Genomic DNA, 26,936 nt, shown 5'->3' with positions numbered 1-26,936 from the left:
AAAATACAGAAAAACTATTACAATAAAGGAAGCACTTTCCCAGTTATCAAGCAGACTATGTAATTAGCTACACCCATCATTTCTCAGTGAAGTGCTTTGAAATGTTGAATGTTTGAAAGACTGTGTAAGTTGAACATATCATTCAGCTCTGTTCTAATTGCAATTAATTTTTTTCTTTCATTGTACATCTGACCAGACCTAGTTAGTCGGGATAATGTACTGAATACTTTCCTGCTCTCCCTATGTCCTTAAGGAACCCCCTCACCCTCCCTATCTCCAAGAGAGACAGTCTCCTTGAAAAAGACGCCATGTTCAGAGAAGCCCTTGGAGGGCTGACCCAACAGCCATCCCAGGACAATGGTGTCGACGGTCCCTTCAGCTCCAGCACCAGCAAGCTGGAGCAGGCAAGTCATCACCGTGTCTGTCTGTCTTTCAGACATGGGTGAAATACGTAATCGTACAAGTATGTTTGTGCGCTCGATTGGTGTTGCCTCATGCAATTGAGCCAACCGAGAGGGCGGTGCACTTTTTGAGAGTAGGCTATTTCAGTGGTTCCAATTCACCAGACAAGTGTTGCACTTGAAAAGTATTCAAATCCAAAAAACTATTACGTACATATTTGCTGTCTTGCATTTACATCTAGGCATTTAGCAGACAATCGAGAGCAAATGACATAAATGCATACAAAAGTTTTTCGCAACAAAAAGCTGGTGCCAAGTCATTAGGGTCATAACTGATAGTAGCCAAGTCTTTCTGTCCGTCCATGTTATGTTTCTGCCTCCCTAGTCTCTGTTTACCTGCAGTTGGAAGCGGTGGCTTGGACGAGGGATGTCCTAATTGATAACTCAAAGCACCCATTGGAACGAGATATATGGTGGATCTGACCTCTACCGGCTCTCTTTCTCTCACTCTATGCCTGGGCTCTCATGGTTGTTTCGTATTTATTCATTATGAATAAATATTATTGTTCTGCCTTGCTTGTATGACTCACGTGTCTCCATGTTGTGTCTGGCCAGTGGTTAGACATTAACATTAACAGCTTATGACAAAGCCACTTCTCCTTAACTCTGGAGCTGGACAAACCTATTGTTGTGGGCCGGCCGTGTCGCAACCCCTCCCCCTTGATTGCTAACCCCCCGATCAGTGATTGGTTGGCATGCAACCTCTGCATCAGTGTCTACAATATAGGATTATGAAAAATATACACATAGCTTAATTGCACCCGCCTATGACGGTTCATCTGCACCCACCTCCCCCACCAAGACAGAGCCCTGGTCACGGTTGGGTAGCAGGAACCACACCTTGACCACGCAACCCTGAACGCGTTCAAACGGAGCTCCCAGGTGAATGAATAGTCGACGGACCGTGACCGGTGAGACTGATACAAAAACAACCCGCTGAGGGCCCGATCGAATGGAAGCGCGGCAAATTGGATCATGCTTTCCCAACCGCGGGTGCCCACGTCTCTTTGATATGACAGCGTTATGATTGCTTTTCGATCGTCGGCTGCTTCCCCGCGTGTCCCGGGGTGGAATTACACGGACAGACGTGCGGCTGATGGGTGGACAGAACGGCAATTTTTTCATTCCGTGGGGAAAAAAAACAATGACAATTAATTTGATTGTCAATAAAGCCGTTTGATAACCTTGTCCCTGGAGAAAATAGGAAGCGAATTCTGAACGGCTTGCAATGACAGTGCTGGGAGATTTCCTGTGTTTTTTTCCAGAAATGTAATCCATTTTTTTCGCCCTTCATGCATAAGTATGTGTTTTTCCGTTACATTCTATTTCCACACATGTAAGCGAAGATGAAGTTTGTGTTCAGGCATATTCAGTCACTATGTTGAAAGGGCTTCAGGTTCTTGTTCAGATATACCTCCTAAGGAATCATTGTATGTTCCAATCTTCCCTGCCTTGTTGATTCATTTCATAGTTGTTATGTTTTGGGAGAAATACTACATGCTCCCAGAGAGCTTGTCCTGTAGACTGCATTGAAACCAGCTTCTGAATCTATCTCGCACTACTCCTTAGATACATCGAGGAATAATAAGCCATCTGTGAAATAACGGAGCAGTGCATTCTGGGACATCAGTGTGCAGTGAGGTGGTTGGGGGGGGTGATTTAGAAGAACGAAGGCTGATTTTTCAGTTTGATAAAAGCTTGACTAGGTCGTAGGCTATCTCCGGGCCCCTCCTATGAATGATCCATCTACGCTATCTCCCCCTGCATGCACAGAATCCCTCCCGGCCGGCATAAATCTCACTGAGGGCCCGGCCCGTCACTTAGCCTGCAGAGAAGCTCACCTCATGCAGGGTGATGCTAAAGACTGATAAAGAAGACTGAAGGGAAAATAGACTCTCTGCCCCAGATATTTCATCACGGAGGGAGTGCGGAAGGAAGACTTTGCTTCCAAGAGTCAATGTGGCCCTTTGGATTTTACTGTGAAAAAATATATATCACAAGCAGCGACTTTTACCATGATCTTGGAGTAAAAATAAATCAGAGCTGACACTTAAAATAGCTGTTTTTCTACCACGGTTATTCTGGATATGTTACTGTGAATAATCAGTGATATGCAACTCTGTGACCGGATAATGCATACTATTCAAAATCTTTCTGCATGCCGATTGGTTGATTGATAACCCCGATAAGCTGGGGAATGGGCCATTTCATTTCTGCTTTTAGCATACTTAAATGGCTTCCGTGGATAAGTCAGAGGCAGGTTTGCATTGCTCCCAGAATTCCGTTGGGACCAGTGGCTTTGAAGATATTGGTTTAGCTGGAATTCAAACATCTGCCATCCTCGGTATCCTCAGAGGAGCTAGAAAAGGGAACACGTAGCAGATGTGTGCATGCCTGACCTGTTGAAACGGCGGAGCTCATGAGGCAAACTGCCTCTGTGATTTCCCTGTCGGGGAGAGTTCTCTGTGTCAGTTTCCTTTCCCTGTTCTAGAAATGTGCTGATCAAACCTGGGTCAGAAACTTTTTTTGATTCAAGTAATTTTCTGTGCTCGATTGTTCACGCCTGGCGCAATCGAGGCAACCGAGAGGACCAGAATTCAGGGTTCGCACTTTTTGAGAGTATTTCATAGGTTTCAATACACCAGATAGGCTCAGTAAAGCATAGGAAGGTATTTGAATATAAAACAATTGTGTATTTGACCCAGGTCTGTGTTTCAGGTAAAGCTCATGCCTCCAGCACCCAACGATGACCTGGCCTCGCTCAGCGAGCTGACCGACAGCAGCCTGCTCTACGAGATGCAGAAACGGTTTGGGAATGACCAGATCTATGTAAGTATTAAAGTATTCAAGGAAGCATTTCTGGGAAGGTTTATCAATGTCCAGATCAAGTGTGGTGTGTATGGTTAGATTATAGTATACTACTAGCATCTTAGCATTTTTTTGCTTGTTTACAGTACACAGTATCCATTTATACAGAAGGACATATACGAAAGCAATTCAGGTTAAGTACTGTACCTTGCTCAAGGGTACAATGGAGGTATCCTACAGTAACTGAGAGTTGAACATGCAACCTTTCAGTTACAAGAGCAGTTTATATCACACTTGAAATGTACCAATGTTATTATTTAGCTGGAATGCAAAGCTCAAAGTGAGCTCAAAGCTCTCTCAGGGAGTGGTGTATTGATTGTGACTGCTGTCCTCCATGAGGTTAAAACCACAAGGAAATGCCCTTGTCTGTACTCTCCTGTCCTGCCACAAGATGTGGGTATGGAGGGCACTCGCTGGCTGTGTGCCATCAATTAACTCCTGTGTCTCCGTTTGTGTTTGTGTGTCTGTATGTTTGTGTGGCAGGACAAGTGGCCTGTAGCGTAGTGGTTAAGGTACATCTCTGGATAGGAGCGTCTGCCAAATGCCATTGATGTAATGTAATGTAGTGTAATGTATGCGTACATTTATGTCTGTGTGTGTGTGTGCATATGTGTGTGTGCTTGTGTTTGTATGTGTGTATGTGTACATGGATGTGTGTGTGTGTGTGCTTATGTGTGTCTGCTTGTGTTTGTATGTGTGTATGTGTACATGTATACATTTGTGTGTGTCTGCTTGTGTTTGTATGTGTACATGTATGTGTGTGTGTGTGTGTATGTGTACATGTGTGTGTGTGTGCGCACAAGTTTGTATGTGTGTATGTGTACATGTATGTGTGTGTGTGTGTGTGTGTGTGTGTGCGTGTGCATGTGTGTGTCTTTCTCCTCCAGCTCTTTCTCTGGCACTGGCCTGTGTGTTTCAGCAGCACATTGTAAATAAGAAAGCGGTCCCATCACAGCGGAATCACAGAATCAATCCTTGCCTGCAGAAAGGAATAAATCCATGACCGCCATTGTGTGTCCTCGCCTTCCCAGCTTCAATTATTTTTTCCCTCCATGACTCTCTGCTAAACTCTGATTTAACAGCTTCGCTTGCAGCCTACTTTGTGCTTTTGGGGGCATAATCAATGTGTAATGACCGTTCTCTGTGAGATTGCCCAGAATAATGCAGACCTTACTTAGGCCAGTCTCTAATTCTCAGGTCTCTGTGACACTACCGTGTCGCAGATGTTCTCAGTTGTCATTTGAGGACAGGGTGGCTGTGTAGCAGAGATCTGGACAGCAAGTATGATTGATATATTACACGGGCCATGGCACTGATCTGGTAATTAAAGTGCAGCTAGACTGCTAACCGATAATACAGACTAATACAGAATATATGACACAGGACATGATGCTCTGAACACAGCACATGCTATGCTGAACACAGCACACATTTGAGCCAGTGACATCCTCTCTGCCTACAGGATGGTTGCTAACACAGCATCATCTTTCAGCTCAGCCTGGTCATATTGGAGGTTTGTTCAGTGTCTGTGTTCAACCTTTTGCTATTTGTAGCGCTCCATGGCTTCATTACCTGAGTTATTGTGAACAGACGCTCTTATCCAGAGCGACATACAGCGAAGATTAATAACTGACTGTTTGTCTTGCAGACTTACATTGGGCATATTCTTCTTCTCGTCAACCCCAACAAAGAACTACCCATCTACTCGACACTGGTGAGCTCCATCTCTATAGTGAAAGCAGAAAGTGAGATTTGACTGCAATAGTGTGCGTAGTAGTGGTTGTGGCAGTTTGTCTGCATATGCAGTTCATGTGTATTTTCAACCGTATGCTACATTTTATGTATTTTCACATGTTGGCTTATTCATAGAAATGTCCTTAGGTTACCATTCATTGTACACGCAATTGAGTTGTTACTGAAGAAATTCAGATGAAGTACCTTGGTCAAAGGTACGACATAAGCGCCCTACCTATCAAGCCTACAACCTTGGAGTTGAAAGACCAGTACCCTCACCATTATGCTGCACTGCCCCTCAGCATGCATGCACAGTAAAATGACCAGTATTAATGAATCTCTAACAGAGTACCATAATGTACTGTAAGAGCTGATTTAACACTGCATATTTTACTGTGTCTGCGTGTATGTACTTTACGTGTTTTTGTGAATGTATGTGTGTGTGTGTGTGTGTGTGCGTACATGTGGGTGTGTGTGTGTGTATGCTCAGTCAGTCATCATAAAAATATGCAGATTGGTATGCAGGAATGGATATACTGCTATATGGATGGCTGGCATTAGATTTGATATGCTCGTTAATAATTCAGGCTTTTCCTGTCAGTGATATAGAATAGTCTGTAAAATGTTTAGCAAAGCATCTTTCTCAGCAGGGCAGAAACTGGATAACTTTTATTCCTAACTGACCCATATTTCCTAATACGCTGGGCACATGGTTTCCGCAGTAACGGAAATGCAGAGAACGGTGAGACAGGCTCATTAAACTGACGAACGCTTCAGCAGACTCTGCTGTTGAAATGGTAGAATGGGACAGAGAAGCAGGGCTGCACGCGGGTCAGTGTGTGAAGGAGATCATCCCAGAATCCCTCTGTGTATGGAGGATTAATTTTAGGCACCATTTCACCTGGCTGACACCTGACTGAGTCTGTGAGGAGAGAGGGAGCAGCAGGGGGGGGTACAATATGTCCCATCATCTGTGACTCCAGCCTTCGGCCTTCCCTGCACACACACACACACGCACACACGCACACACACATACACACATACACATACACACACACATACACACATGCACACACACATACACACATACATACACACATACACGCTCACACATACACACACTCATATACACGCACACACTCACCCACACGCACACACACACACATATACACGCACACACTCACACACACACACACACACGCATACACTCACACACGCACACACATACACACACACACATGCACACATGCACACTCATATACATGCACACAATCACACAAACACATGCAAACACGCACACATGCACACACATATGCACGCACACACTCACACAAACACATGCACACACATATGCACGCACACACTCACACGAACACACATACACACACAGATAAATACACCCACTCACTCAGCCACACACACACATACACCCACTCATGCATGCACACACACACTTATGCATGCACACAAGTGCACACATGCACAGAGGCACACACACATACAAACACACGGACATGCACATACAAACAGACACACATATTCCCTGCACACACATACAGTATACTGCAAACATATCACACATGCCCACAACCAATAATATTAATAATTACTTTATTTGTAGAAAATACATATCATGGTGATTCTTAATTAAACTGAAGCTTAAAATTGTGCAGAATAAGCAAATGCAGGTTTGTGATAATTATGAAATTAGTAACACTCCATGCCTCCACCTATTTTTAGCTCAATGGCACCTCCTGCTTTGTACCTTTGCACTCCCCTTCCTGCTGGGGTTGGCGGTTAGCCAGGTGGCACTGTACTGGGAAAATTGCCTGTACCAGGGGCTTGTGGGATACCTGTCGTTTGGTGGCTCCCACCAATGGGAATGGACTGCCAGGACTGCTTTCATGTGCTAAACCCCACATTCCCCCTGTACCTTTCTGTCGCTCCCGCTTTCTCTACCTGCGTCTCCATGGTGACCGTAAATGACACATACATTCCACGGAACGATGCGCAGGGACGGGGAAAAGCGCCACGGTTTTCCCGAAGACGCTGCTCAACTCTTCATGCTCGCTCGTTTCCAATTATATCTCGCTGAGGAGCGCTCAAGGATTTGTGGAAGCAAACCGAGCTCATTTGAGAAAGAAAATCCCTGTTTATTTTATCCATTTATGGTGTGTATGCTTCCAGGACTTGTGCTGTCTAGACATGAGTAATGTGGAACATGTTATGTTTGTAGCTGACTCTTCATATTGTACATCAGTTTGCACAATACCACCCATGTTGGGTTAATCCTCATTTACTCACTGTCTCTTTTTACTACTATCTTCCCTCTATCTTTCTCTCTCGCTCTTCCTCACACTCACGCTCTCTGTCACTCTCTCCCCCTCTCTCTCTCTTTTCAGTTCAATTCAATTCAATTTAATGTGATTTATTGGCAGGAAACACATGGGTGCATATTGCCAAAGCAAACATGAAACATGCAAGTATATAACAGCACGTAAAAGTAAAACATGAACAATTAAGTCAACAGTTATAGTAATAATAATATTAATACAATTAACAACTATTATAATAGATTAAAAGGATTGCTCATTGTCTTCATTGCCACTCACTGTCTCTCAGGCTATGGCAGGCAGAAATTAATTGTTCTGCCAGGGTCACGCATCTAACCTTCCTCTCCTAGGAGAATGGGGAGATTCTCACCATCTCCCTGATGGATGAAATTCAGGCAAATCTCAGCAATTTTATTGAATAATTTTCAGTTTATTTTTATAGTGTAATAGAAAGTGTTTCTCTGTCTCCACCTCTCTTGTTGGTACTTTGAGCACAGCCTTTCCCTCTCCCTTTTCCTCTCCCTTTCCCTCTCTCTCTCTCTCTCTCTCTCTCCCATCCCAACACTGCAGCTCAGATCCTGATTGACGTCTTACTGCACATGTGGCAGTCGGGCAAATAACATTGGGTATTTTTAGACAACAAGCGAATCAGTCTGTTCCCATTAACACTACCTGCTGTAGGACGAGGCTGTCACAGCCCGGATCACAGCCTTCCCATCCTGCCTGTGGGTATGGCGCTGCTGGGGGAAGCCGGTGAAGTGTCTGTGCGTAGACAAACATTCACACTCTCATGCCCTGGCAGATGCTCTTATCTAGAGTGATGTAAAATGGTGCGCTTTCAAAAGGCGTTTTACATCACTAAATTGCATTTTCCGCGTACACTCTTTCTCTCTCTCTCTGTTTCTCTCTCCCCCCTCCCGGGTTCTTTTTTCATACTTTCCCTTGCTTTCTCTCTCACACACACCCCCCTCTCTCCTTCTCCCTTCCCTCTCTGCTCCTCATTTCCCAAAATAAGGAGACGGCAAGAGAGAGTGAGCAGTATTTCAGTATGTGCTAAAATGAGCAGACCGTCACCCACAATTCATCAACATCCCTCCCTCCCTCTCTCCCTCTCTCTCTCTCCCTCCCTGGCTTTTTGTCCTTGGCGTGTCCTCTGGCGTTTGTCCGCCACGCGGCAGCACAGCGCCGTAGCCCTCCAGGTCGGTAATGAGGTCCCAGCAGCAGTCAGGACTCCCTCTGCGTTTCCAAAATGTCACCCAGCCTTCCCCTCAGGAAGAGCCTGACTTCATACCACTTAGTGTGCTGCTGGGCTCTGACCCTCTCTTTTGGCCAAAGCCACAGCACCTCTGACACTGGCCCCTCTGACCTTTTGACCTCTGACCCTCTCACCTCCCAGGTTTAAAAAACCGGAATAATTTGCTACTGCAGGTGTATGATATTCCCAAGCAGCTGATTTTATACGGTGAAAGCCTGACTTATTCCACACTGTAGCTCCCTTGTCTCACTGGTAAAGGACTGTGCACTAACAATGCGTGCTGGCTCTCATTATTACACTGCAGAAATTCTACTGCAGCATTACCGCATGTAGGTAGACATCATTAGACCTGATGACTTCAGATGTGCTCATGTGTCCGTAAATTGCGGGAGTGTGTGCGCGTGTGTGTGTGAGAGCAAGTGTGGGGGGGTGATTTCACCTTGTAAGCTGTAAGTAAATATCAAGACTAACATTGGGAAACACACGTTTATCAGTATCTCCTTTTTTCTCTCTCTCTATCTCTCTCTCTCCCTCTCTCTTTGTCTCCCCCCTCTTTCCCTCTCTCTCCCCTCTCTCTCTCTCTCTCTCTCTCTCTCAGGTGAGTCAGCTGTACCTGAGCTCCAGCGGTCGGCTCTGCTCCTCCCTGCCCCCCCACATCTTCTCGTCTGCGGAGAGAGCGTATCACATGATGCTCCAGGAGCGCCAGCCACAGTGCTTCCTCCTCAGGTCTGCTGACACTGCCCCGCCCAGACTCACCCCTATCCACCAGCCTCTGAACCCCCAAAGCTTCTGTTCTTTCACAACTTCCACAATTTCAAGTCATAACGAGACGGGTCATGAGAAGGACAGGTGGTGAAAACATTGCAAATGTTATACAGGTTCCCAGGTGCCCACAATGGTCCGACTACCTACATGCCTTGCTGTGAAGTCCAGTTTTAAAATTGAGCTGGTCAAGCTGGTCATAAGCTGATCTTGTTGGCTATGAGGTCAACCAGCATGGCCAAGTTGGTCATAACGCTGATCTAGCTGGGTATGCGATAGTGCTGGTAGCTTGCTGTTTACATAGATTTAGCTTTAGTGCGGGAACGGTGTTTGAGTGTTATTCAATATCGTTTAAGAAGTGTTTAAATTGTTTATGGCCTTCATGTTAGTCGAGTTGTCAGCAAGTTTTCACATTAGACTATTATGCTATTTCAATTCTATCATTCAAAGAAAGATGCCATGGCCAGTGTGAAGCCAAAACGTCATAGCCAATGTTGCCACCCCCAGCAAAAAAGACAGATTAAGAGATGTTTGTACTCATTGTGAGATTGATTATTTTCACACAACTTTTGGCCTGATGAATAAAGAGGGTTAAAAATATGGAGGGTTTTAATTAAAAGGAGGGTTTCCTCCCTTTCCTTACCCCTTCCCATTTGCAGTTACGTGAGTTTATATACCTCTACCTGCTCTTTCTCTTGCACCGAGCTCATACCTCCATCATTAGGGCCTCGACCTTGCGGGAAGTTCATTTGCCACGTACTTTCCCCTGCCACTGTTTGCGTTAGCCCCATTAATCACGCTGAGCCCCTTGCACAATTGAGCATGTTCTGCTGGCTTATGTGCTTTTTCTATCAGTAGGCCCCGCTGCATCCTGATATATGCGCCCTCTATAGAAACGAGACGTGCCCTTGAAATCAGAAGCGTTTTGGACACACGCGATGCCTCGCGCAGCCGTGACGGCTTTGGTGGAGGACATGATTGACCTTTAAAGGCCAAGCCACTCTTTGTTAGCTTCCTGGTGTAACAAGGCCCTTTCTGCGGTGGCAGAACCTAGTGTAGATACCCTGGGAAGTGATAAGCCTTCTGGAGAGACATACATTTGTTCATTAGCTGCTAGTAATGCGCTGTCCCCTTTTTTCATTGTCAGAGGAGATGCTAGGACTTTACTCTGCAGTAGTCAGGTCCCACCAGTAACCAGAGATTGATAGGGCTACTTCCTAGCTAGGACGGTAGAGGTATTGAGCCCCTGGGATACTCAGTTCAGTTAAATTACATTTTCATTTTATAGCACCTCTATAGCAACTTTTACAAAGACACTGTCAAAAAGAAGTTTTATGAAAGGGTATTTTTTTATAGAAATTTTGTTTTCACTCTGTAGCATTTACTGCACTTTTTATTTGTAGTCCCCCATTTCAGTGTTTGAGACAAAATAACATAATGTCAAATAAAAGAGTCAGGTTTGTATTTTGTTGCATATCTTCCTGATGTCTGTGACCTATCAACATCATCTGGAGTCTGGATATCCTATTTACAGGTTCTCCTGCAAGCAATACGAAAACTCTTTGCATTTGAATGGATCTCACTTGGAGGGTGGGACTAGATATCAAATGATCCTCAAACCACTGTATAGATACTATAATAATTGTTTTTAAATAAATGTATTTTCCTGTTGAAATCAATGGAAAACATTTTCAGGGGAAACGTAAATAATATATTTAGTAACAGATGATTTCTCTCTCTGTCTCTCTCTCTCTCTGCAATGTGTCAATAAAGGGGACATAAAACTAAATCTCTCTTTCTCTTTCTAGTGGAGAAAGTGGCTCAGGGAAGACAGAGGCCTCCAAGCACATAGTGAAGCACTTAGCTGCTCGCTCGTGTACCAAGAGCTTTGATCTGGACTCCAGAATGAAGCACGTGAGTTCATTTGTCGTAGAGCCTACAGTCAAGTGATAAGTGAGCATGCTCCTAATTACTATGAAGCAAAGTGCCTATAACCATAGTCAGACAAGTTAGTGGGATTAAAGCAGAACTGTGAACATGACACACACACCAGTGTATGTAATTGTCTAGTATAACTTGTGTGATTATTTGCAGAGTCGAACACTGAAGTTAATATAAGTATAAGTTAGTCGCTTTACATTACCAGTTTAGGGTCAGTTTATATTAGTGCATTATCGTCATCAAACTTTATTTCACACACTCACACAGACGCACACACGCATGCGCGTGCGCACTTGCATGCATGCTGCATGTGCGTGCACACACATGAAAACACACATGAATTCATGCTGGCAGAGATACGCATGCTTTCAGAGTTGTGCAGTTTTCCATTTTTAGCGTGATGCCGCCCTCTAGTGGAAAGACTATGTCAGCACAGTTTTCACCAGGCTGCCTGTTTCTTGCAGTAATTAAATTAAAGGTCCCATATTGTGGAAAATGAAAAACTCCTTGCTATGTGGATTATAAATTAGTTGAAGGTGCTATAAATCACTGTGAAAGTATCAACATGCATAGTCCCCAACTAAATCCCCAACTAAAGTATCAACATGCATAGTCCCCAACAACATGTGGAAAATGTGCATTTAAACAAGCCTTTTGGACTTCCGTGAAGTTATGATATGCTCATTTGCATATGTCCGCCTTTAGCATGGCCCACCTTGTAGCCAATCAGAACCGACGTTCATTGATATCAATGAGCCTTAAAGACACAGTCACTGAAACAGCCTGTTCATGGTAAAGCTCATGAGAGGCACAGGAGAATAGACAGTAAAACTGGATAGAGATTGTTTTTGGTACTTAAAAAAACATAAAACATGTTCTTATGGATATGAGGACCTAAAATAAAAGGAAAGTTGTACAATATGGGGCCATTAACACAGGAGTTTGCCTCAATCCTAATTCTACTATCTAATCTCAATCCTCTTTTTAATGCGTATATTGCCTTTAGCATTTAGACAGGAAATGTAAATGTCTAAAAGACCGTTTTGGCTGTTTGTGATCTTCATTTGTCATCACTTCTAGGTCAGCTGCATTTTGGAGGGGTTTGGTCATGCAAAGACAGAAATGAACAACAGTGCCAGCCGATTCATTAAACTGCTGTCCCTGCAGTTCTGCGAGAAGAAGAAGACCATAATAAGAGGTCGATATCCATCATTTATCATAGAATTGCCCGCACAAAGTGAAACATTTTCTCAAAAACCATAAATGAGAGCAATTAAGTCTTCTTTGTACACCATTATAATGCTCCATTCAAAATTATTTTAAGAGAATAGACAATGGTGCTCATGCAAGAACATTTTTGTAGCCTTATCATATATTTCTTGTGTGATGGCCTCATATGAGTGTGCCACATCGCTTTCAACAAATGCTCCTAACTTCAGAAAACGTCTTAAATGAAGATGTCCATTATAATACGGTATATACGGTACTGTAGGTAGGTTCTGTTGGATAGATGGTCGATGGGATTAACAAGAACAAGGGACATAATCTACCACATAGTCAGCACCTGATTGGGTAAACTGTGGTTCACTGGTTTCGGAAAAACATAACAATATCGCGGAATGTTGGTAAACTTTCTCTTATTCAAACAGTCCACTAAAATAAATTTATGAGGTGAGAAATAAGCAATGCAATAAATCTTGATTCATAATTAATGTGCAATGCCTTGTCTGAAAGTTGTATTTCCTCCATGGAAAATTAACGGATTTGTTTACATGATTTGTCGGAACCACTCAATTTCTTTTCTACCTTCAAAAAAATTGGTGAATGCGCCAAATTCTCTAAAATCACATCTATGAACAAATCTGTTCGTACGAGTGGTTCTTGCATGAAGCCCAATGTTTCACTCTCAAATATCAGAATCACAAATGACCAAAAGAGGGAGCCAGAGAGGTACTTTTGGCTCCCAGATTTACTCATGCGTATCCTATTAAATTTTACAGCTCAACTGAGACTCAGAAAAATGTAATATTTTCCCAATGAAGAGGGATATTTATGTATTTGACATCACTTGTTTTTACTAAATGCTTAATAGCCTTGCGCTGTTCTTTTCTGAAAGTGAATACAGGTAGTGTGTAACAGCATCGCTCACTGTAATTATCATGTGTGTGTGTGTGTGTGTGTGTGTGTGTGCCGTTCAGCCAGGGTATACGCGTACGCACTGGAGAAGTCACGGCTCACCTCTGCTCAGCATTATCAGCACAACTTCAATGTCTTCTACCTGATGGCAGAGGGCCTCTCTCCGGAGGAGAAGAGTAGCATGTACCTCAACAATGTCCTGGCACACAGGTAAAGAGGGCACTACACCCAAAAATTAGTGTATGTTTCCACTTACCCAGAGTAGTATCTGTCCATAAGAGATGTGTTGCTTTATATTTTCTAAATATTTGCTATAGTTCAACCTGGCAAAGCGGATCATATGTATAATGTCTCTTTCCTAATGTATTCTCGCAGTTAAGCATGAATATCAACATAGTTTATGTTCTGCAAGGTTCCAATAAACTAGTTTACTTCTACGGGAATACATTAACTGTGTAGTAGGCAGGTGGACTGAAATGTAATTGGTGGTGATGGGACGTGGTGGGATGTGATGTTTTATAGTTTCTGTGTAATAACTAATTAATTTAAGCACGTAGTAGCTTCAAAATTCATGGTTGGGATATTAATGGGTATAATTCCTATGACATATACACACATACTCACACATCCACGTGTACACACACACGCACACATACATGCATACGCACACATAAACACATGCATACACAGACACACACACATGCACGCACATGCACACACCCACACCCACACGCACATACACATAAAGGCACACACACACGCACACACTCACACAGACATACACACACACTAAACAGGACGAAGGTGCTATAGCTTCTCTCCTTGGGCCCCGGGTTATCAGGTACACACATGTCAGCAGGTCCTGCTGCCTCACCAATGGACCCACATACCTCCAGCGTACCACATGGGGGTGACACGCAATCTTAGCTGCCATCCCTGTAATGTCCTGGGACATACTGTACGCTTTGTTCTCCTGTGTCCCCAGCAGGCAGTCAGAGCAGGTGCTCTACCCCACTGCTCCTGTGCACTGGACCCCAAACCCCTGTCCCAAAATCTTCATGAACTTCCTGAACTTGTAACCTGGGGGAGGGAGGAGGGGTGGTGAACAAATATGTTGTGTGTGTGTGTGTGCATGTGCGTGTGTAGATGCATGTGTATGTGTGTGCATGAGGACTCTGTGTTCCTGTTAGTGGAGTAGCTGAATCATACAAAAAACACCTTCTGTGGTGTGTGAGTGTGTGAGTGTGTGTGTGTCGAGGGGGGGGAGAGAGAGGGAGCACTACAGTATGTTCAGACACAGGTCTAAATGTCTGTTTAGTGTTGATATACCAAACACGTAGTATTGACACGTGTGGCCATATTAATGCCCAGAATCCATCTATCCTAGTATTCATGTTCTACAAATGTCCTGTACTGACTGTTGTCCCTGCCTGTCCACAGTCCTGTCCTGTCTAATGCCCTAGCCAGGGGCATTATTTGGGCCAAAACCAGTGTTTTTTATGTGTAAGGAAGCCAAGAACTACAATTTTGAAACTGCACTGGAACATTGGAAGGGAATAACAGGTCAATAAAATGACTGCAGGTCTCCTTAAGATATCTATGGCCACAAGGGAACATGCTGCGGTCCTTTTGTGACATCATCACTGTACTGCCAAAGTCTTACTTGCCGCTCAACAGAGGATTAATATCCTGGTTCAGAAAATAAAAGTCCTCTCCAAACTATTCTTAAGCCAGGAGATACAACTAATTTGTGAAATCAGCAGTGTGATAGGTGGAAGAAACACATGGCAGAAGTTTTCAACACTGCCGCTTCTACTTACTGTGTGAGATCGTCTCAACTGAAAGTGCTTTCTTGGCATTGCTCATTTGGTCCTTGTTGAAAGTATATGACAGCTTAGCTTTCCTGCTCCTCACTGTACTGTGATGTGTGATCCACTGTACAGACCTGGGTCAAATATGTAATTGTTTTGGATTCAAATACTTTTCTGTGCTCGATTCTGTGCTTGCCTGGTGCCAACCAAGAGGACAGGAAGAGAGTATTTTATAGGTGTCAATGCACTAGACAAGCTCAGTAAACTGTAGAAGTATTTAAATCCAAAGCAATTCAAATGATGGAACCTGATAGCATCAGCTGTCCTGCTGACCCCCACAATATGGAATGGACTTTATCAATGACTGCTTCCAGAAGCATACCAAATATTCACTTCCTACCGTGTGTACAGTATGGGTGGAATTCTTACTGTGGGCTTTCTGTGTCCAGGTGTGGGGTTTAGCTGTGTGTTCAGTGCTCTGTGAATGGTCCCTCTCTGCGTCCCGCTGCAGGTACCTGTGCGGGGGCACGGCGGGGGAGCCGGCTGCCGTGGCGACAGCCAGCACCCGGAGCAGGGAGAAGCTGACCGCGCTAAAGCAAGCGCTCAGAGCCTTGGGCTTCAGCAACCTGGTACAGTCCCGCAGATTAGCACGCTTCTGCAGCTATTTAACTACTCTCTCTCTCCATTGCTCTACACCTACACTCATTTTGCCAAAGCAACACAATAATATTATATTGCACAAAGAAACACACGAAAACATGGAAACCACATAACGTAGCATGCATCCTCTCTCTCCCTCACACACACACACATGCACAGTCACACACTTCTTCAAATGCACACACACACACACACGGACAAGTACGCACAATGTATGTGCAACTATAACTCAGGTTCATAAAGACATCACACAACCACTCATACCTGTACACACTGCAAACATAGACCCGGTCTGTGTATACCTTATATACAGTAATCGCTCGGGTGATACTGACATACGCTGCCCCTGCTGTAGCCGTTGTGAATCTAGTCCTATATCTAGCACATAAATCCCCCTCTGACCACCCCATGAACCAGCCCCTGGGTAGCCTCTGCTAGCTGGCTGAAAAGGAAAGATATGGGACTGCCACCAGCCCTCTAATCTGGTAGTATTTACCCATAATCCTCTCTACATCTCACTTCCACCACGGGGGCCCTCGTTCGCCATCTGTATCAGGAGTCAGCGTGACCCCCTTATCTGATTACCCTTAATGGCAATTTTCATTAGCTTTGGGGTGGGGGTCCAAAGTCACTGACAGCATAGATTACCATCCGGATCAATACTTCCTGCTTTTTGAGCCAACTTGCTTTTTTTACCAAGCTACTGTAACTATCATTCCTGCATTCAGCGCTGAGTCATACTAAATTACACACAGGCATGCTCTCTCTCTCTCTCTCTCTCTCTCTCTCTCTCTGTCTCTCTCACACACACACACACATTAATACACAAACACATATACTCCAACACCATTTGAATAATGGAAGCATTACATCACATTAATTTAGGAAACGCTCTTGCCCAGTGACTTAGCAAGGGAACATACAGTAAGTTTATTCAACTGATTTACTGTATGTGTACAATAGTTCTATACCTGGCTAACAACATTCCCTTTCCAGTAAGTATAGACGCAGCATTGCTAAAGCACTAGTACAAGTAAACTCTGCTAACCACCATACCTGTCTCCCACTTCCTGATTGTTTCCCCACACCTGATTGTCATACAAAAAAATACTATAGACTATAGACAGGCTACATCCATAACAAGGATTATTAGGTGTAAGGATAACAAGGACTATTAATCTAAATTATTTTTTGGTGTTTATCACTTTACATTTCTCAGAAGAGCAATGCAAAAACATAAAAATATACTCTAAAACAATAAAAATTACCATAGCTTGTATTAGTAAAAAAAGCAATTGTCATTTACTGTGATGTTCTGAGTTTGTATGTTACAGTATAGTTGTGTAAAGATTCGGTTATTTTGTTGTGTTCCAATACAAACTGTTTTCTTAGGTTCACATTAGACTTATTGAGTATAAATTAGCCTTTGGTGCCTTCTTGGTGATATTGCACTCTTGTTGTTCTAAAAATAAATAGATAAAAGTGCCTGCCACATGTTTGTAATGTAATGTATGTATGTTTAGAAGCCAATGTTGGACATCTGTCACTACTGACCACCACCTCACCCTTTAATCCCCCCCCCCCCCCCCCCAATGCTGACCAATGAGAGACTTACACACACCTACGCACACGCACACACATCCACATGCCCACACACACACGCACGCACACATGCACATGCCCACACACACACACGCACACATGCACATGCCCACACACACACACACACACAGCACACATGCACATGCCCACACACACACGCACACACACACACACACACATGCCCACACACACACACACACGCACGCACACATGCACATGCCCACACACACACACACACACACACAGCACACATGCACATGCCCACACACACACACACACACACACATGCCCACACACACACACACACACACACACACACACACACGTGGTCTTCCTCATTGTAGAGGAACTGGTTTCATTGGATGCCCAAAGTCAAAGGGCATGGTGTTCTTTTCTTGAGGAAAAGGTTTTTTTTCAGGACCTAACCCTATGTTCATTATATTGAATGTCAGACATGGATAAATGTCTTTCCTTATCTTAGTTGGATCGCTTGAAATTCCACAATGAGTCTGGGATGGGGGAATCTGCCTGGCGCATTCCGTCGTGTCCAAGGACACGGGGGGGGGGGGGGGTGGGGCAATGGGGCTGGGGCAGGGGTATGTGCCTCTCCCCGTCCTCCAGGATTAGTCCTTTACCTGCTATACTGGAGTATAAACTGTAAGTGTTGGGTTAAAGCACAGTCATTAGTTCTGCACTGAAGAAAGGAGTCACCCATGCAGATAACCTCACTCTATCTATACAGTGCATATCACACACACCTTCACATACAGTAAATACACTCACAGGCTATCACATACATTACACAAAGTGAAACACCTACCCATACTGTACACACCCTTACACACACATACACATACATTACACACATTCACACATGTAAACATACAGTACATACACACACAAACATACACATACAGCACACACCCTTACACACATACACAAACAGTACATACACTCACACACATACACATATACATACAGTACACACACTCACACACTCACACATACAGATACAGTACACACACTAACACACATACAGATACAGTACACACACTCACACACATACACATACAGATACAGTACACACACTCACACTCATACACATATAGTACACACATTAACACACATACACAGTAAACGGTATTTTAATATTCAGACAGCATAGGGCAGGTGGGCGTGCGTCACACGCTGTGTAATGTCATTAGGTATAAATCGCATGACCGAAATGCCATTTATACTTTACTCTGTGATATGAGACAAGAGACACCACAGAAGGCCAGCGACCTTCGTTCAGTCACAATGTGCTAATCCTGCCAGGAACTGGCTGTCCTCCATCATTAAAGAGGGATTTCTGTCATCAGCCCGTCGTCAAAAACACTGTCCCCCAATTACATCATCAAATCACCTGCCAGGGCTTTAAATCACACAGCCCAGTTCCCGGACATGTCTGTCTGTCAGGGGAGGTGGGGGGCTCTTTACTTAACTCACACCCCTGGTCCAGTGCATTTTTATACCTAGTACATGTCATTATCAGCATTCAGTATGATGATTTTTTAAAGCTTTGCTCAGAAGTAGAAGTGCCTAAGTAGGGAGCTGAAACTGCGACCGGCCCCCATTTTGTAACCTGTGTGCCACCCTCCTGTCTGTTTTGTCTGTTCTGGATGTACATGATAGACTATTTACTACATTTATATAGTGCTTTTCTAGACACTCAAAGTGCTTTACAGTGAGGGGGAAACACCACCAATGGGTCTCAGTGAATTTGGTGGTTCCCAAAAAACTCATCAAGTATTTTAGTACTTATATTGAGACTTAAAATCTTATTTCTTTTACTTTTTTGCTAAATATTGCCAATGGGGTGAGACAGTTTGACTCACTTCAAGATTCCAAGATCACTTGTCAAGCAAACAGTAACGTAAAACTTAAAGCTAATATTTTCTCTTTCAGAAATTAAGAAAACATGAGATCCAAAGTCATATTATAAGACCAAAAACGCTTGTTAAAACATAGTTTGTTTGTAATGTTAAGACCTTTTTTAGCAGTGCTACCCAATTCCAGCATTCAGTGCCCATCTAATTTATCTTTATTTTCTCCATTCAGGAAGTGGAGAACCTATTTGTGATCCTGTCCGCCATCCTGCACCTGGGAGATTTGCGCTTCTCCTCCCTGACCGACGCGGAGACGGCCTCGGTGTCAGACCTTCAGCTCCTGGATCAAGGTCAGTCACGTGAGGCGTGCTGCAGTGCCGCGGTGCGGCCACCAGGGGGAGCGGCGTCCCACCGAGCCACAGAGAGAGAGAGCGAGCTAGCGCAGGGACGCTGTGCGAGAACTGTGTCACGCTCTGACCCCGCTTGTTTACCTCGCTCCCGCGGCTAGCGCTCCCCGCTGCAGGCCCGGCTTCCGTCACGAGACGGTGGGGGCCTCCGACACCCTAACGCCGAGCTACGTCAGCCCCGATCGATTCCCCCCCGAGCCGTAGCTGGAGGGTTTTTAGCCCGCGTTACTGTAAGTTGTGACCTGGAAGATGGTAAACAACAGACGTCATGGTTCGCCCGGCCCACTCTGGAGCTCGGAACTGGGCTGTTGTCAGGGATACGTGAGCTCATCAGCGCTGATGTCAGCGACGGGCCCTCTGTTCTTTATTGAAGTGACTTTCCTCTAAGGCTCTTTCAGCTCTCCGAAACTAATGAGGGACCGCGACCGATTGTGAAATCTGATCTGGGTTTTCAGCTCGGATTTACTGCCGTTGTGTAATCCCCCACCCCACCTGAAATCACATGACCCAAGAGTTGTGGAAGTGTGTGATGTGCATTTCAAACTGTAGAATGTGAGCGAGCAGAATCTATTTTATATGTTTACTTTTTAGTGGTGAATGCAGATTTGTTTCACCCTGATATTAATGCTTCTTGCCAGCAGTGGGGCTCTGAGAACATGTATTGGGGGGGGGGGGCAGGATGTGATTCTACTTATCAGAACTGGGTCAAATATGTAATTGTTTTGGATTTGAATACTTTTCTATGCTTTACTGAGCTTGCCTGATGTATTGAAACCTATGAAATACTCTCGAAAAGTGCAAAAACCAACCTTCTGGTCCTCTTGGTTGACTCAATTGTACTGGGCAAGTTCAATCGACCACGGAAAAGTATTTGAATCCAAAACAAAGACATATTTGACCCAGGTCTGCTTCTTATCCCCAGTGTCAGGGATGCTGCAGGTGTGTTCTGAAGACCTGGGCACAGCTTTGACGTCAGACGTGCAGTACTTTAAAGGTAACCCCCCCACTCCCCTTCCCCCACTGTTCTGGCTTCAGCTCCACACAAACCCAATAAAGTCAGCAGCCAGCCATCCGTCCCCTGTAAAACACTAGACGACATCGAGTACATACGCCTCTCCAAAATAGCCCACTACCCATTCACAAAACTGAATGTAGAGTGTGGGCAACGTCAATAAATTCTCCCCCGTTCGGAAGCTCGTTCGCAAAACAGCTCAATATGCACATAGAATGCGTTGGCCCGGAAAATCCCAACAAATGTCACATTCTCGTGACACCAAGTCCGAGCTGCGGGTGGCTCCACACAAAATGGACGGTCTCTCAGTACTGTACAGCAGCATCATAGCCTACGGCTGCACCACAACGTGCTGTACGGAGGAGCGCTAACCAGTCACGATTTACGTAATGCGCTGAGGAAGTGCATAGCTCTTAACCTAATTCAGCTGCCCGTCAATGGCAGAGAAAACAATGTTACTTTCCTACTTAATTCAGAGTCATCCCGACCCTACCCTGCCCTGCGGTGTTCTGTACTGTTTCTGGTAAACAAGTGAGCCTTGTGTATTTACGGTCTATCTCTGTGAAGCTTGTGTTTCCCTGAATTATCTCAGCTAGCACTGTACAAATGGCTCATTCTTATTATTGTCCTGTTAAATGTCTCCCCAAGGTGATGTCCTCACAAGACAACACACAGTAGAGATGTCCAATCACTACAGAGACCTTCTGGCTAAGTCCTTGTACTGTCGCCTCTTCAGTTTCCTGGTGAACAACATCAACTGCTATTTACAAGGCCTGGAGGACAGCACTGGGTAAGGGGGGTGGGGTGGTAGGCGGGCAGTGGGTATGATGAGGGATAAGATTGAAGATTGAAACACTAGATGATCTGGTTCTTCCATTTATTTGAAATGAGATTTAGTGACTGGTAAAGTTCAGCCATTTTGTTTGCCGACAGGATAGAACTGAAGAAGTGCCACTCAAAACACCTTCATAAATATACACTTAAACATCTTATTTTCTTATAGCTTTCCCAAAGACCACGTTATGAGTAAGGTTTCATATAAAATGTGCTTCCAAGGACAGAAAAGAATTGAACAAACAAAAATGCTAAGCCTGGGTGAAGCGCACCTCATAAGAACCCTGCTGCATTGTTTGAAATGGGGTTTGTGAACAGTATTGCATCCCCTTACTGTGGCCAATCTCTGGAGGCTCCAGTATTAGGCAGCGTAGCCTAGCCAGTCACAATCAAAACTCCACATATCAGGGCCTAAGGTGCAGAAAACAGGCTTTTTAGATCGCGTCTCTCTTTGAAACCCAAGGCTTTCTTCACTCCCTGTCCTCCTTTCACACCGTTTTATATGACCACAACCGTGACCGTGATATTCCTGCCCGGTTCAGCACCGAGGGCTGTAGACTACAGAGAAGTGATTTCACATGAAAGAGAGTATGGCTAATCCCTCTCCGTGGAGCGAAAGAGGGAAGCCGAAGAGGAAGACCGCGGCGTTCAGCCTCCCTATTCCGGTTCGTTCCGGCGTTTTCTGAAGGCCCGCTAGCCAGGGCTGACGTCGAGGGAAGGCTCACAACGATTACGGTGTCTGACAGCGAGCGTGGACCGGACCAGAGACGAAGAGGAGGACGAAAACCCTCAGAGCGTAGGCTACTTAGCCAGCCTTCCTCTTTCTCTCCACACAGCTGATGAATATCAACAGCGAGAACGGCTGCGATTGAGTCCCGATAGCCCACAGCCCACCCCCCTGCCAGGAATTCATAAACGCACCGACCCTGTTTTCTTATTTAGTCATATTTCATTCAGGTTGTGTAAGTGGATCACCGACAGAATTGCGCCCATTCATCCGAAAGGCCTTTGTAATCTTTTAAATCTGTGGCCGCTGCCTGATATATTGACTAACTTAAAAAGCGGCAGTTTCCCGGCGATACCGCGTCACTGCAGAGCGCTGCTAATATTCCTCCGGATTATCCGGAGCTGAGGAAGGATTGTTCAGTCCGGGGCCGGGGCGCTGACGAAGTCGCTATAAATATTGCAGCATGCTTCTCAGCTCTTTTCTCTGTGGGTGCTATGCTACGTGAGCAATAGTTTCGTTAAAGGCTAAATTATTAAACATTCATTTGGCTTTTTTATTAATTTCTTTTGCACAAATAAAGAAAAACACGAGTATCCGGCATGCTGTTTTCTATGAGTTCATGTTATATTAATGCGTAATGCGCACGGTGAAGTGAAGGTTATTAATGTGAGTTATTAGTTATTACCGCCTCCATGCCTGCATCTTGCATCTTGCCACTTTTGGAACGGCATTAGATATCCAACGTGAATTATGCACTAGCGTGTCAAATGCATGGGGGAAAAAAAAACAATTTAAGAGTTTTTTTCTCTTTTGTTTTGCTTTGTTTCACGAAGCCTGACACCTGAATCCGTTTTACAGCCAGGCCGCTTAAGGCCGGCTTTGAGCTAAGCTATCAAAACCTTCAACTGCAGCTCCCCTTATCGAATTCAGGTGTGGGAGTCGATGCCTATACCATCGAGATACCAACTGCTGTGAACACACCTAGCCTGTCCCCACGTTCCTCCACAATCAATATATCGTGAAGGAAATAAGGCTGTGAGTTCTGTTTAACAGTTGTGCCGGTTTGGTCATTTTTTTTGTGGGGGTTTTTTCTATTATTGCTGTTGTATTTTTTGGTTGAGGGAAATGTGCATTGATTAGCAGGAGGGGGCTCCTCGTTAATCGATGGCTGTTGGCATTTGCTATGAAGTGATGCCATCTGCTAGGTCAGGGTGTAAGGGGGGGAGGGGGGGGGGAATTGTGAGGGTGCGTTGCTGCTCCTCAGTCGAGATGTCTGTGCAAATGAAAATCGTTTGGGGGCTCGCAAACACCCTACCACCCCCACATCCCCCCTTCCGCATCATATTATTAATTCCGCACAGATCACCTCTCCATTTCCTTTTAGATTCCCCCACAGACCCCACCCCCAGGCCGTCATAGGCATTTGCATCACCCAAAAAACAACCTTGCACACTCCCATGCTTAATTCACCCTACCGGAACACCTCTCTAATCCTGCTCCGTGACTCTTTCGCAGGGATCCCGCGCTTGAAATCGGAATCCTGGACTTCTTCGGGTTTGAGGACCTCCAGAAGAACGGCTTTGAGCAGGTACGGGCAGATTTACATGCAAATAATAAATAACCACGTCGTTCTTTCTGAGATTAACCTAGATGGGGCACATTGACCGTATTGAGTTGATTCAAATTGCTCTCAATTGAGTTGTTCCAAAACGCTCTCGATTCTTCACAACTGCTCTCCAAAGTAAAGTCCAAATTTCATTCCCAATTTGCAACTCTATTCATTGCTATACCACCCCTCTTTCCGGATGTGTCCTGAGGCGTCCGCTCACAGCAGAACCAGCTTTGGTGATGTCACTTGACCGCAGTGCAAACAAAGCCCCTGCTGAACCTCTCTGACGGGGTTCCTGCCTGCGATAGAGTAACAGTGAAGTCACTGCGTATGCTGGCAGTCAGCGGACCACTGCTGTTTCTGGGCCTCAGGTCCTGTTGTGACCTCTTGCCAGGCCTTGTTCATAGGGAGGGTGTTCATCTGAAGCTCAAAAGTGTTGATTTCAGTGATGCAGTCATTTCCATTGCAGTATTCCCAGTAGCAGATTAAAATCTTTCCCTGGCTCATTGTTCCAAATTTGGTAGCATGTGCTTTTGTAAAGGTTATGTTTTTCCTCCTTCTTTCTTTCTTGCTTGCTTCCTTGCTTTCTTTCTTTTTTTATTCCGAGATGTCCGTTTTAATTTTACGTTACGATCGCCGCAGTGTTAGCAGTCCCAGTACCACATAAACACATGCCCCAGAGGCGTGTAATTCAACTCAAGTCGTGCTCGAAGATGGTTAACCATCGCTCTTCACGGCCGAGCCTGCAATTGTGTTTTTAAGGAGACGTCTGCTCGTAAGCCTTTGCAACAAAGCGTGTAATTGTATTTTTAAGAAGTCACTTGAGTGGAGCTTCGCCGGGACGAGGGCTTGATGTGGTTCTGGCGGAGAGGGAATGAAGACATTATCCCCGTGGTCAGCCGCTTCCAGTAGGGAAGCAGGGCTCTGATCTCTTCTGCAGCTGCGCTCCTTAATCCCACAGAATTCCTCACGGAGCAACCCGGAAACTCCAGGGATTCCGGCGTCGTTCTACATTCTCGCGTTTCCAGAGGAGACGGGTGGTACAGGTGGTGTGGGTGGGAGGGAGAGGGAGAAGTGTAGGGCGACAGGGCCATCACTCAAATTTCGGGGTTTCTTTGCTGTAAGTTGTTTCATACATGAGGACGGGGTGCCAATGTACCATTCCCCCCATCCCAGGGGAGCCTAGTGTGTGGGGAGCTTCCTGATAATGTTATGCTTTGCCAAAATGGCTGCCATACCACACTCACATTATGAACACTAATAATAACAATGCTACTACTACTATTACTATTACTACTACTACTACTACTACTACTAATAATAATAATAATAATAATAATAGAAGATATACATCATTAATAATAATATAAAAAAGAGTAGAATTACTTCAAGAGCTGCGTGCATTTCGCATCGTGTCTATGTAAGTTTAATCTTCACCTGCTCGCCAACTTCGTAGTCTGCGTGAAACTTCCGACGAGACCCCGCGTTCCGAACAGAGTCAACCTCTCACCGACAGTGCCGTTGGAACGGCACATAAAACAGGAGCGGGGAACAATAATGCAGGATTACGCAGTCTCCCCGCCGTAATGCCTTTTTAATGAGGTGAGAGTCGGAGTGTTCCCCGTTTCATCACCGCATAAATCCACCTCAATGAGCCCTGATCTCCTCCCACTGGGAGAGGGAAGGCCCTCTTCACTGTAGCGGAGATATGCACCCTCTTTAATGCTCTCCCTTTACCGTTTCTCTGCGTCGCTGGCTCCCGCTGTACAGGGACCAGCTCTGTCTTCGTAACTCTCACTGCAATCTAACAGAATCTTTACTGTGTCCCCGCCGCAACTGTTTCCCCATCACTAACTGTAGCGCATGAGGGTCTTTATCACTCTGCATCTGTCACTGCATCTCACGGTATTATATTAGTTACCGTCGGACTGTATTACTGACTCTCAATGCACTGTACAGGAATGTTTAGCTGTGTTCTCGCTCTGAAACCATCTATCTGGCACAGAGGTGGTTTCTCTCTCGATCTCTCTTTTCAGGGCTAGTTGGCTGCATAGGGTGCTCCCCATCTGGGAGGGCACCAAGTAAAGTAAACAAACAAACAAACAAAAAACATATTATATTAGTGATAGTTATTCCCCTGTCCACAGTCACTCCAATTGCCCCAATAGTCCACAATTTCACCTCGGGCAACAGAAAGGCTGGAGCCATGTCTGTCTGTCTCCCATTAGCTCTTGTGCATGGGATACTCTCATAGCATCTGTCCTGTCTATATGGAGCCTGTTCAACTCTATCACAGTGTTCAGGTGTCCGTCAGTCAGTCATTCTCTCTGTCATTATTTCTTGAGTAGAGGCTATTCCCGCGTCTGCGTTTCCGTGTCCATCCCGTGTCCCCAACACCCCACCGCCACCTCTCAGCCGCCACGCTGATATACCGGCGTAAATCGCGTCAGCGTCGAGGACATGCTTAGCCAAACTCCCCCCAAGCGGGAAGCCTCTCCTGGCGATCTCTAATCTGTTTGCCTGGTAAAGGGGGATTTACCGCGACCTTCCAAGGACGAGCGGCGATGCACGCGATAAGGCACTTCCAAGGACCCTCGATGGGAGAGGGAAGACATGGGATTATCTCCCAAATATAGGTCAGAGAGTCTTCTTACAGTACGTTGGGGTGCTTCACCTCTTGTACGGGGTGAGAGGGTCATCGCAAAGGGGCCCCCGACGCATAATCATCCGGTCACATGACGGATCCTGAAACGCGCTATTATGGGCTTTGAGGATTAATTGATTGATTTGACACATTTTTTTTATATATGTAGCATCAGTAACCCTTAGCCAACAACCATATACATAGTAAAATTATCAAGGAAACAAAACACAATAAAATCATGATGACTTCTTTCATGATGACTTGTGGCCCTC

General features: G+C 45.0%; 1 protein-coding gene across 1 annotated transcript in view; it reads left to right on the top strand.

The window, feature by feature from the left end:
- LOC133123507 (unconventional myosin-XVI-like) overlaps positions 1–26,936 on the top strand; it is a 118,115-nt gene that overhangs the window by 36,109 nt on the left and 55,070 nt on the right. Inside the window, exons 9-20 of the mRNA XM_061233977.1 lie at positions 254–404; positions 3,180–3,290; positions 4,978–5,043; positions 9,250–9,377; positions 11,222–11,327; positions 12,435–12,552; positions 13,553–13,700; positions 15,813–15,930; positions 19,664–19,781; positions 20,761–20,832; positions 21,499–21,640; positions 23,927–23,999. Of these exons, the coding sequence (XP_061089961.1) occupies positions 254–404; positions 3,180–3,290; positions 4,978–5,043; positions 9,250–9,377; positions 11,222–11,327; positions 12,435–12,552; positions 13,553–13,700; positions 15,813–15,930; positions 19,664–19,781; positions 20,761–20,832; positions 21,499–21,640; positions 23,927–23,999 (1,351 nt within the window). The remainder of the gene's footprint in view (positions 1–253; positions 405–3,179; positions 3,291–4,977; positions 5,044–9,249; positions 9,378–11,221; positions 11,328–12,434; positions 12,553–13,552; positions 13,701–15,812; positions 15,931–19,663; positions 19,782–20,760; positions 20,833–21,498; positions 21,641–23,926; positions 24,000–26,936) is intronic.

This window comes from Conger conger, chromosome 3, assembly GCF_963514075.1.
Source record: "Conger conger chromosome 3, fConCon1.1, whole genome shotgun sequence".
NCBI lineage: Eukaryota > Metazoa > Chordata > Actinopteri > Anguilliformes > Congridae > Conger > Conger conger.
Note: the sequence above shows the minus strand (reverse complement) of the source record. Positions and strands in the feature narration are given on the sequence as shown.